This window comes from Oncorhynchus masou, unplaced genomic scaffold (assembly GCF_036934945.1).
Source record: "Oncorhynchus masou masou isolate Uvic2021 unplaced genomic scaffold, UVic_Omas_1.1 unplaced_scaffold_4145, whole genome shotgun sequence".
NCBI lineage: Eukaryota > Metazoa > Chordata > Actinopteri > Salmoniformes > Salmonidae > Oncorhynchus > Oncorhynchus masou.
In genome coordinates this window covers 17,652-30,865 of record NW_027010543.1, presented here as the reverse complement: position 1 = coordinate 30,865, position 13,214 = coordinate 17,652, and the positions used below count along the sequence as shown (strand labels likewise).

Sequence of the window (13,214 nt, the reverse complement as noted above, 5' to 3'; positions counted from 1 at the left end):
CTTTGCTTTGCTCCGCTGTGTCCCGTCTGTGCGCCTGAGTTGCTCAGGTCTCTGTGTCTCCATCCAGCTGTGATGTCTTGTTGATGACAGTTGCTGGGATGAAGCTATAAATATAAATGACCAGCATGGTCGAATAATACTAAGGCAGAACAGTTGAAACTGGAGCAGCAGCACGGCCAGGTAGACTGGGGACAGCAAGGAGTCATTATGTCAGGTAGTCCTGGGGCATGGTCCTAGGGCTCAGGTCCTCCGAGAGAAAGAGAGAAGGAGAGAATTAGAGAACGCACACTTAGATTCACACAGGACACCGAATAGGACAGGAGAAGTACTCCAGATATAACAAACTGACCCTAGCCCCCCGACACATAAACTACTGCAGCATAAATACTGGAGGCTGAGACAGGAGGGGTCAGGAGACACTGTGGCCCCATCCGAGGACACCCCCAGACAGGGCCAAACAGGAAGGATATAACCCCACCCACTTTACCAAAGCACAGCCCCCACACCATTAGAGGGATATCTTCAACCACCAACTTACCATCCTGAGACGAGGCTGAGTATAGCCCACAAAGATCTCCGCCACGGCACAACACAAGGGGGGGCGCCAACCCAGACAGGATGACCACATCAGTGAATCAACCCACTCAGGTGACGCACCCCTTCCAGGGACTGCATGAGAGAGCCCCAGTAAGCCAGTGACTCAGCCCCTGTAATAGGGTTAGAGGCAGAGAATCCCAGTGGAAAGAGGGGAACCGGCCAGGCAGAGACAGCAATGGCGGTTCGTTGCTCCAGAGCCTTTCCGTTCACCTTCCCACTCCTGGGCCAGACTACACTCAATCATATGACCCACTGAAGAGATGAGTCTTCAGTAAAGACTTAAAGGTTGAGACCGAGTTTGCGTCTCTGACATGGGTAGGCAGACCGTTCCATAAAAATGGAGCTCTATAGGAGAAAGCCCTGCCTCCAGCTGTTTGCTTAGAAATTCTAGGGACAATTAGGAGGCCTGCGTCTTGTGACGGTAGCGTAAGTGTAGGTATGTACGGCAGGACCAAATCAGAGAGATAGGTAGGAGCAAGCCCATGTAATGCTTTGTAGGTTAGCAGTAACACCTTGAAATCAGCCCTTGCTTTGACAGGAAGCCAGTGTAGAGAGGCTAGCACTGGAGTAATATGATAAAAAAAATTGGTTCTAGTCAGGATTCTAGCAGCTGTATTTAGCACTACCTGAAGTTTATTTAGTGCTTTATCCGGGTAGCCGGAAAGTAGAGCATTGCAGTAGTCTAACCTAGAAGTGACAAAAGCATGGATTAATTTTTCTGCATAATTTTTGGACAGAAAGTTTCTGATTTTTGCAATGTTACATAGATGGAAAAAGCTGTCCTTGAAATGGTCTTGATATGTTCTTCAAAAGAGAGATCAGGGTCCAGAGTAACGGCGAGGTCCTTCACAGTTTTATTTGAGACGACTGTACAACCATTAAGATTAATTGTCAGATTCAACAGAAGTAATGACCTTTCATCGCCCACAGCATGAGATAAAGCACAATTAAGCCCTTTAAAACATTTACCTTAAAGGGATACTGCAAGATTATCTACTTCCCCAGAGTCCGATGAACCTGTGGATACCATTTTAATGTTTCTGCATGCAGTATGAAGGAAGTTAAAGGTAGTTTCGCTAGAAAACTAGTGTTAGAGCAATGACTGAAAGTCGACAGGTACTGTAGCATATGAGTTCATCTGACACTGGGTAAGTAGAAAAACGGCTTATTGTCTGAATCTGGCAATATGCCCTTAAACGACCACAGTGTGTCGATGGCCCCCCATCTATCCAGCCTCAGAGATGGGACAAGATGAGGGACGTCCAAATCAGTTTGAGTCTATGACCAAACCATCGAGTGAGGTCACTGTCAATAATCAATTGTTAGTCTGTTTCTAATCTACTCAGAAAATATGCAAGTGGCATCCTAGAGCCCCTGTTGACATCCATATAAGGACATTTCCGTGTCAGAGACGATGTCATACACTCAGCTATCAGCGAAGTGGTCTCGGCGTAGACAGATAGTCTAGCACCTCTACTCCAGTCACTGAGTTATTGTTGAGGATTTATATAACTATTTTAACTATAACTAACACCGGTCCTAAGAAGAAACCAGAATTCTCTCTATTGTATGTTAGACTATGTTTGTTGTATGTAAATGAATGTACTGTCTCCCTAATCTTGGTTTGGTACCATTTTGCAGCACCAAACGTATTGACAACGCCAATAGCAGACTGGTATCTCAGGTTGATAAAAAGACAGGTAAAATATTACATTTATTTAATAAACTTGATCATGTTCTCGTCCCTAATTAACATTAACCGGAGAAGCTGATTTCAAATTTCTCAACTCGACAATGATTTTCTCATGGTTAATACATGTTGTTTTGTTGGTCATGTCAATCAGTGTATTTTACATAAACTTTTATTCCTCCAGGATGTGACGACAACAATCTGAACTCCATCTTCTATGAGTACTGACACGCTCTCTGCAGCACTCTCTGTGTGGTGACCTGGTGCTGGGCCGCTGGGGGAACTACAGCTCTGGAGACTGCTTCATCCTGGCCTCTGACTACCTCAACGCCTTCGTTCACCTCATCGAGATTGGCAACGGCTTGGTCACCTTCCATCTCCGAGGCTTGGAGTTCAGAGGTCAGATACTGACTAATACACAATGAGGAGCACTATACCACGCCCAGAGCCATATACACCTACACTGCCTTCGGAAAGTATTCAAACCCCTTGAGTGTTACACATTTTGTTACAAAATGGATTCAATTTTTAAAAATCCTCAGCAATCTACACATAGTACCCCATAATGACGAAGTGCAAACAGGTTTTTCTACATTTTTGCAAATGTATAATTTATTATTTACACAAGTATTCAGACCCTTTGCTATGAGCTCAGGTACATCCTGTTTCCATTGATCATCCTTGAGATGTTTCGACAACTTGATTGGAGTCCACCTGTGGTAAATTCAATTGATTGGACATGATTTAGAAAGGCACACACCTGCCTATATAAGGTCCCACAATTGACAGTGCATGTCAGAGCATAAACTAAGCCATGAGGTCAAAGGAATTAGAGTCCATAGAGCTCCAAGACAGGATTGTGCTGACAACAGATCTGGGGAAGGGTACCAAGACTTTGGAACCACCAAGACTTTTCCTAGAGCTGGCTGCCCGGGCCAAACTGAGCAATCGGTGGAGGGCCTTGGTCAGGGAGGTGACCAATAACCCGATGGTCATTCTGACATAGCTCTAGAGTTCCTCTGTGGAGATGGGATATGGGTTTCTCTGTGGAGATGGGAGAACCTTCCAGAAGGACAACCATCTCTGCAACACTCCACCAATCAGGCCTTTATGGTAGTGGCCAGAAGGCAAATGACAGCTTGCTTTGAGTTTGCCAAAAGGCACCTAAAGTTTGGAGTTTGCCAAAATGCACCTCTTTGGCCTGAATGCCAAGCGTCAAGTCTGGAGGGAAACTGGCACCATCCCTATTGTGTAGCATGGTGGTAGCGACATCATGCTGTGGGGATGTTTTTTAGCGGCAAGGACTGGGAGACTCTTCAGGATCGAGAAAATGATGAATGGAGCAATGTACAACGACCATAAGCACACAACCAAGACAACAAAGGAGTCTCTGAATGCCCTTGAGTGGCCCAGCCAGTGCTCGAACATCTGTGGAGTGACCTGAAAATAGCTGTGCAGCATGCTCCCAACCTGACAGCGCTTGAGAGGATCTGGATAGAAGAATGGGAGAAACCAATTACAGGTGTGCCAAGCTTGTAGCGTTGTACCCAAGAAAACTTGAGGTTGTAATCGCTGCCGAAGATGCTTCAACAAAGTACTGAGTAAAGGGTCTGAATATTTATGTAAATGTAAATGTGATATTTCAGTTTTTTTTTTAAATAAATTAGCAAAAATGTCTCAAACTTTTTTGGCTTTGTTATTATGGATTAATGTGTGTAGATTAATGAGGGGAAAAACAATTGTATAAATTTTAGAACCTAACAAAATGTGGAAAAAGTCAAGGGGTCTGAATATTTTCCTATTTTCCTTTTGCACTGTATATACCTGTAAGTACTCTGTGGCTATGATCATTCTACTGATATGGGAAATATCTTGACTGTGGTGAATGTTACAAGTTTCTTAAAAATGTATGACATTTTCTTTGAAATTGTTTTCTAATAATCATAAGCCCCACATCTCGACCACTGACGTACAATCACCATTAACATGATGGTCTGTGGTCCTTCTCCTTCTGATTCAGAGGGGTTGGGTTAAATGCGGAAAACATATTTTGGTTTAATGTATTCAGTTGTGCTACTGACTAGGTATCTCCTTTCCTCCCCAGGTACATACTGCCAGCAGAGGGAGGTAGAGGCCATCACTGAGGGGGTGGAGGAGGACGATTCCTGTTGCTGCTGTGAGCCGGGCCACCTGCCAAACGTCCTGTCCTGCAACGCGGCCTTTAACCTGCGATGGCTGGCCTGGGAGGTCACCACCACCAAGTACCTGCTGGAGGGCTACAGCATCAGCGAGAACAACGCTGCCACCATGCTGCAGGTGTACGACCTGCGCAAACTGCTCGTCAGCTACTATCTGAAGGTAGTAGACCTTTTGACGTCTTATGGAGATGTAACAAACAATAAAGACTTGAATTTGAATTTAACCTATGATCTAAGCAGTTTAATATTAATGTATTTTTATACTTTCAACATCTTTGTAATTCATTACTGCTTTTATTTCAAAAGCAATTAAGTCTGAGCTTAACTGCTGAGCTTAAAAACCTTTGCAAGCGAGGAGTAGGCAATAAAAATATATATTTCATCATCAATACTTATTCCCTATTGTTTCACCTCTAGAGCATAATCTACTACCTGATCCAGTCCCTGAAGCTACAGACGTGGATCAAGGATCCCTCTATCACGAAGGCTCTGGTGTCCTACACCAAGTGGCACCACATAGAGAGAGACCCGGCCGTGCTCAGCATTAAGATAGACGAGGACTACGTCCACTGCCTCCAGGGCGTCACCAGGGCCAGCTTCTGTAACATCTATCTGGAGTGGATCCAGTACTGTGCCAACAAACTGGAGGAGGTGAGTGGAGATGTGAGATTGCAATGCACAGTACAATAATGCATGTGGTAAGGAAAACTCCAGGCCCTTGTCTAGTTCATTTTTCCTTGTCAGGAAAACTCCTTGCCAAAGTCTAGCTTATTTTTCATGCTTCCTGATAAGGTCATGTGGTCAGGGGAAAAAACACGGTCCTATCAAGACCTGCAGTCTTGATGACCCCATGTTGTACCTTTGGTTTCCTTGCTGCTGGTCATTTCAGAGGATGTGAACACTGATGGCCTTGGACCCTTGTGTTTTGCCAGCCTGTGGACTGTGACGAGGACTCCCCTCTGGCCACTCTGTGCTATGCCTTGTCTGTGCTGGGCAGGAGATCCTTGGGGACTGCATCTCACAACATGTCCAACAGGGGAACCTTCCATAACTGTCAAATATTAATTCCTTTCATGTTATGCGGTTTTACTACCCTCCAGGGATGTTGTGTTGTGTTATATATGGGGTTTTACTACCCTCCAGGGATGTTGTGTTGTGTTATATATGGGGTTTTACTACCCTCCAGGGATGTTGTGTTGTGTTATATATGGGGTTTTATTACCCTCCAGGGATGTTGTGTTGTGTTATATATGGGGTTTTATTACCCTCCAGGGATGTTGTGTTGTGTTATATATGGGGTTTTACTACCCTCCAGGGATGTTGTGTTGTGTTATATATGGGGTTTTACTACCCTCCAGGGATGTTGTGTTATATATGGGGTTTTATTACCCTCCAGGGATGTTGTGTTGTGTTATATATGGGGTTTTACTACCCTCCAGGGATGTTGTGTTGTGTTATATATGCGGTTATTACCCTCCAGGGATGTTGTGTTATATATGGGGTTTTATTACCCTCCAGGGATGTTGTGTTGTGTTATATATGGGGTTTTACTACCCTCCAGGGATGTTGTGTTATATATGGGGTTTTACTACCCTCCAGGGATGTTGTGTTGTGTTATATATGGGGTTTATTACCCTCCAGGGATGTTGTGTTATATATGGGGTTTTATTACCCTCCAGGGATGTTGTGTTGTGTTATATATGGGGTTTTATTACCCTCCAGGGATGTTGTGTTGTGTTATATATGGGGTTTTATTACCCTCCGGGGATGTTGTGTTGTGTTATATATGGGGTTTATTACCCTCCTGTGATGTTGTGTTGTGTTATATATGGGGTTTATTACCCTCCAGGGATGTTGTGTTATATATGGGGTTTTACTACCCTCCAGGGATGTTGTGTTGTGTTATATATGGGGTTTATTACCCTCCAGGGATGTTGTGTTATATATGGGGTTTTACTACCCTCCAGGGATGTTGTGTTGTGTTATATATGGGGTTTTACTACCCTCCAGGGATGTTGTGTTGTGTTATATATATGGGGTTTTATTACCCTCCAGGGATGTTGTGTTGTGTTATATATATGGGGTTTTATTACCCTCCAGGGATGTTGTGTTGTGTTATATATGGGGTTTTACTACCCTCCAGGGATGTTGTGTTGTGTTATATATGGGGGTTATACCCTCCAGGGATGTTGTGTTGTGCTATATATGGGGGTTTATTACCCTCCAGACATGTTGTGTTATATATGGGGTTTTATTACCCTCCAGACATGTTGTGTTATATATGGGGTTTTATTACCCTCCAGGGATGTTGTGTTGTGTTATATATATGGGGTTTTATTACCCTCCAGGGATGTTGTGTTGTGTTATATATATGGGGTTTTATTACCCTCCAGGGATGTTGTGTTGTGTTATATATATGGGGTTTTATTACCCTCCAGGGATGTTGTGTTGTGTTATATATGTTTTTTTTAGCCTCCATGGATGTTGTGTTGTGTTATATATGGGGTTTTATTACCCTCCAGGGATGTTGTGTTATATATGGGGTTTTACTACCCTCCAGGGATGTTGTGTTATATATGGGGTTTTACTACCCTCCAGGGATGTTGTGTTGTGTTATATATGGGGTTTATTACCCTCCAGGGATGTTGTGTTATATATGGGGTTTTACTACCCTCCAGGGATGTTGTGTTGTGTTATATATGGGGTTTTACTACCCTCCAGGGATGTTGTTGTGTTATATATGGGGTTTTACTACCCTCCAGGGATGTTGTGTTGTGTTATATATGGGGTTTTATTACCCTCCGGGGATGTTGTGTTGTGTTATATATGGGGTTTATTACCCTCCTGTGATGTTGTGTTGTGTTATATATGGGGTTTATTACCCTCCAGGGATGTTGTGTTTTATATGGGGTTTTACTACCCTCCAGGGATGTTGTGTTGTGTTATATATGGGGTTTATTACCCTCCAGGGATGTTGTGTTATATATGGGGTTTTACTACCCTCCAGGGATGTTGTGTTGTGTTATATATGGGGTTTTACTACCCTCCAGGGATGTTGTGTTGTGTTATATATATGGGGTTTTATTACCCTCCAGGGATGTTGTGTTGTGTTATATATATGGGGTTTTATTACCCTCCAGGGATGTTGTGTTGTGTTATATATGGGGTTTTACTACCCTCCAGGGATGTTGTGTTGTGTTATATATGGGGGTTATACCCTCCAGGGATGTTGTGTTGTGCTATATATGGGGGTTTATTACCCTCCAGACATGTTGTGTTATATATGGGGTTTTATTACCCTCCAGACATGTTGTGTTATATATGGGGTTTTATTACCCTCCAGGGATGTTGTGTTGTGTTATATATATGGGGTTTTATTACCCTCCAGGGATGTTGTGTTGTGTTATATATATGGGGTTTTATTACCCTCCAGGGATGTTGTGTTGTGTTATATATGTTTTTTTTAGCCTCCATGGATGTTGTGTTGTGTTATATATGGGGTTTTATTACCCTCCAGACATGTTGTGTTGTGTTATATATGGGGTTTTATTACCCTCCAGACAGGTTGTGTTGTGTTATAAAAATGGGGTTTATGACCCTTCAGGGATGTTGTGTTGTGTTATATATTGGGTTTTATTACCCTCCAGAGAGGTTGTGTTATATATGGGGTTTATTACCCTCCAGGGATGTTGTGTTATTTATGTGGTTTATTACACTCCAGGGATGTTGTGTTGTGTTATATATATGGGGTTTTATTAATCTCCAGGGATGTTGTGTTGTGTTATATATATATGGGGTTTTATTACCCTCCAGGGATGTTGTGTTATATATGTTTTTTTTAGCCTCCAGAGATGTTGTGTTGTGTTATATATGGGGTTTTATTACCCTCCAGACATGTTGTGTTGTGTTATATATGGGGTTTTATTACCCTCCAGACAGGTTGTGTTGTGTTATATATATGGGGTTTATGACCCTTCAGGGATGTTGTGTTGTGTTATATATGGGGTTTTATTACCCTCCAGAGAGGTTGTGTTATATATGGGGTTTATTACCCTCCAGAGATGTTGTGTTATATATGGGGTTTTATTACCCTCCAGACATGTTGCGTTGTTATATATGGGGTTTATTACCCTCCAGGGATGTTGTGTTATTTATGGGGTTTATTACACTCCAGGGATGTTGTGTTGTGTTATATATGGGGGTTATACCCTCCAGGGATGTTGTGTTGTGCTATATATGGGGGTTTATTACCCTCCAGGGATGTTGTGTTATATATGGGGTTTATTACCCTCCAGACATGTTGTGTTATATACCGCAGTACCTCCAGGCTCTGATCAGGCCCTACACCCAAACAAGGGCACTGCGTTCATCCACCTCTGGCCTGCTCGCCTCCCTACCACTGAGGAAGTACAGTTCCCACTCAGCCCAGTCAAAACTGTTCGCTGCTCTGGCCCCCCAATGGTGGAACAAACTCCCTCACGACACCAGGACAGCAGAGTCAATCACCACCTTCCGGAGACACCTGAAACCCCACCTCTTCAAGGAATACCTAGGATAGGATAAGTAATCCTTCTCACCCCCCCTTAAATGATTTAGATGCACTATTGTAAAGTGGCTGTTCCACTGGATGTCAGAAGGTGAATTCACCAATTTGTAAGTCGCTCTGGATAAGAGCGTCTGCTAAATGACTTAAATGTAAATGTAATATATGGGGTTTTATTACCCTCCAGACAGGTTGTGTTATATATGGGGTTTTATTACCCTCCAGGGATGTTGTGTTGTGTTTTATATGGGGTTTTATTACCCTCCAGGGATGTTGTGTTGTGTTTTATATGGGGTTTTATTACCATCCAGGGATGTTGTGTTATATATGGGGTTTATTACCCTCCAGACATGTTGTGTTATATATGGGGATTTATTACCCTCCAGACATGTTGTGTTATATATGGGGTTTTATTACCCTCCAGACATGTTGTGTTATATATGTGGTTTTATTACCCTCCAGACATGTTGTGTTATATATGGGGATTTATTACCCTCCAGACATGTTGTGTTATATATGGGGTTTTATTACCCTCCAGGGATGTTGTGTTGTGTTTTATATGGGGTTTTATTACCCTCAAGGGATGTTGTGTTGTGTTTTATATGGGGTTTTATTACCCTCCAGGGATGTTGTGTTGTGTTTTATATGGGGTTTATTACCCTCCAGACATGTTGTGTTATATATGGGGTTTTATTACCCTCCAGACATGTTGTGTTATATATGGGGTTTTATTACCCTCCAGACATGTTGTGTTATATATGGGGTTTTATTACCCTCCAGACATGTTGTGTTATATATGGGGTTTTATTACCCTCCAGGGATGTTGTTTTATATATGGGGTTTTATTACCCTTCAGGGATGTTGTGTTGTGTTTTATATGGGGTTTTATTACCCTCCAGGGATGTTGTGTTGTGTTTTATATGGGGTTTTATTACCCTCCAGGGATGTTGTGTTGTGTTTTATATGGGGTTTATTACCCTCCAGACATGTTGTGTTATATATGGGGTTTTATTACCCTCCAGACATGTTGTGTTATATATGGGGTTTATTACCCTCCAGACATGTTGTGTTATATATGGGGATTTATTACCCTCCAGACATGTTGTGTTATATATGGGGTTTTATTACCCTCCAGACATGTTGTGTTATATATGGGGTTTTATTACCCTCCAGACATGTTGTGTTGTGTTATATATGGGGTTTATTACCCTCCAGGGATGTTGTGTTGTGTTTTATATGGGGTTTTATTACCCTCCAGGGATGTTGTGTTGTGTTATATATGGGGTTTTATTACCCTCCAGGGATGTTGTGTTGTGTTTTATATGGGGTTTTATTACCCTCCAGGGATGTTGTGTTATATATGGGGATTTATTACCCTCCAGACATGTTGTGTTATATATGGGGTTTTATTACCCTCCAGACATGTTGTGTTATATATGGGGTTTTATTACCCTCCAGACATGTTGTGTTATATATTGGGTTTTATTACCCTCCAGGGCAGGTTGTGTTGTGTTATATATGGGGTTTATTACCCTCCATGGATGTTGTGTTGTGTTATAAATGGGGTTTTATTACCCTCCAGACATGTTGTGTTATATAGGGGTTTTTATTACCCTCCAGGGATGTTGTGGTGTTTTATATATGGGGTTTATTACCCTTCAGGGATGTTGTGTTGTGTTATATATGGGGTTTTACTACCCTCCAGGGATGTTGTGTTGTGTTATATATGGGGTTTTATTACCCTCCAGGGATGTTGTGTTATATATGGGGTTTATTACCCTCCAGCCGTGTTATATATGGGTTTTTTTTACCCTCCAGGGATGTTGTGTTATATATGGGGTTTATTACCCTCCAGGGATGTTGTGTTATATATGGGGTTTATTACCCTCCATGGATGTTGTGTTATATATGGGGTTTTATTACCCTCCAGGGATGTTGTGTTATATATGGGGTTTTATTACCCTCCAGGGATGTTGTGTTATATATGGGGTTTTATTACCCTCCAGGGATGTTGTGTTATATATGGGGTTTAATACCCTCCATGGATGTTGTGTTATATATGGGGCTTATTACCCTCCAGACATGTTGTGTTATAAATGGGGTTTTATTACCCTCCAGACATGTTGTGTTATATAGGGTTTTTTATTACCCTCCAGGGATGTTGTGTTATATTTGGGGTTTTATTACCCTCCAGGGATGTTGTGTTATATTTGGGGTTTTATTACCCTCCAGGGATGTTGTGTTGTGTTATATATGGGGTTTATTACCCTTCAGGGATGTTGTGTTGTGTTATAAATGGGGTTTTATTACCCTCCAGGCAGGTTGTGTTGTGTTATATATGGGGTTTATTACCCTCCAGAGATGTTGTGTTGTGTTATATATGGGGTTTTATTACCCTCCAGACATGTTGTGTTATATATGGGGTTGTATTACCCTCCAGGGATGTTGTGGTGTTTTATATATGGGGTTTTATTACCCTCCAGGGATGTTGTGGTGTTTTATATATGGGGTTTTATTTCCCTCCAGGGATGTTGTGGTGTTTTATATATGGGGTTTTACTACCCTCCAGACATGTTGTGTTGTGTTATATATGGGGTTGTATTACCCTCCAGGGATGTTGTGTTATATATGGGGTTTATTACCCTCCATACATGTTGTGTTGTGTTATATATGGGGTTTTGTTACCCTCCAGACATGTTGTGTTGTGTTGTGTTATATATGGGGTTTTATTACCCTCCAGGGATGTTGTTTTATATATGGGGTTTTATTACCCTCCAGGGATGTTGTGTTGTGTTATATATGGGTTTTTTTTACCCTCCAGACATGTTGTGTTATATATGGGGTTTTATTACCCTCCAGACATGTTGTGTTGTGTTATATATGGGGTTTTATTACCCTCCAGACAGGTTGTGTTGTGTTATATATATGGGGTTTATGACCCTTCAGGGATGTTGTGTTGTGTTATATATGGGGTTTTATTACCCTCCAGAGAGGTTGTGTTATATATGGGGTTTATTACCCTCCAGAGATGTTGTGTTATATATGGGGTTTTATTACCCTCCAGACATGTTGCGTTGTTATATATGGGGTTTATTACCCTCCAGGGATGTTGTGTTATTTATGGGGTTTATTACACTCCAGGGATGTTGTGTTGTGTTATATATGGGGGTTATACCCTCCAGGGATGTTGTGTTGTGCTATATATGGGGGTTTATTACCCTCCAGGGATGTTGTGTTATATATGGGGTTTATTACCCTCCAGACATGTTGTGTTATATACCGCAGTACCTCCAGGCTCTGATCAGGCCCTACACCCAAACAAGGGCACTGCGTTCATCCACCTCTGGCCTGCTCGCCTCCCTACCACTGAGGAAGTACAGTTCCCACTCAGCCCAGTCAAAACTGTTCGCTGCTCTGGCCCCCCAATGGTGGAACAAACTCCCTCACGACACCAGGACAGCAGAGTCAATCACCACCTTCCGGAGACACCTGAAACCCCACCTCTTCAAGGAATACCTAGGATAGGATAAGTAATCCTTCTCACCCCCCCCCCCCCCTTAAATGATTTAGATGCACTATTGTAAAGTGGCTGTTCCACTGGATGTCAGAAGGTGAATTCACCAATTTGTAAGTCGCTCTGGATAAGAGCGTCTGCTAAATGACTTAAATGTAAATGTAATATATGGGGTTTTATTACCCTCCAGACAGGTTGTGTTATATATGGGGTTTTATTACCCTCCAGGGATGTTGTGTTGTGTTTTATATGGGGTTTTATTACCCTCCAGGGATGTTGTGTTGTGTTTTATATGGGGTTTTATTACCATCCAGGGATGTTGTGTTATATATGGGGTTTATTACCCTCCAGACATGTTGTGTTATATATGGGGATTTATTACCCTCCAGACATGTTGTGTTATATATGGGGTTTTATTACCCTCCAGACATGTTGTGTTATATATGTGGTTTTATTACCCTCCAGACATGTTGTGTTATATATGGGGATTTATTACCCTCCAGACATGTTGTGTTATATATGGGGTTTTATTACCCTCCAGGGATGTTGTGTTGTGTTTTATATGGGGTTTTATTACCCTCAAGGGATGTTGTGTTGTGTTTTATATGGGGTTTTATTACCCTCCAGGGATGTTGTGTTGTGTTTTATATGGGGTTTATTACCCTCCAGACA

The 13,214-nt window shown here is 42.2% G+C and overlaps 1 protein-coding gene across 1 annotated transcript; it reads left to right on the top strand.

The window, feature by feature from the left end:
• Positions 1-1,695: 1,695 nt before the first annotated feature.
• LOC135534918 (pecanex-like protein 2) lies at positions 1,696-5,538 on the top strand (the record flags this gene model as incomplete). Its single annotated transcript, XM_064961716.1, has 5 exons — positions 1,696-1,713; positions 2,530-2,686; positions 4,392-4,645; positions 4,903-5,136; positions 5,418-5,538. Coding segments are annotated over exons 1-5 (784 nt in total), but the record flags the coding sequence as incomplete, so codon positions are not given.
• Positions 5,539-13,214: the final 7,676 nt, after the last annotated feature.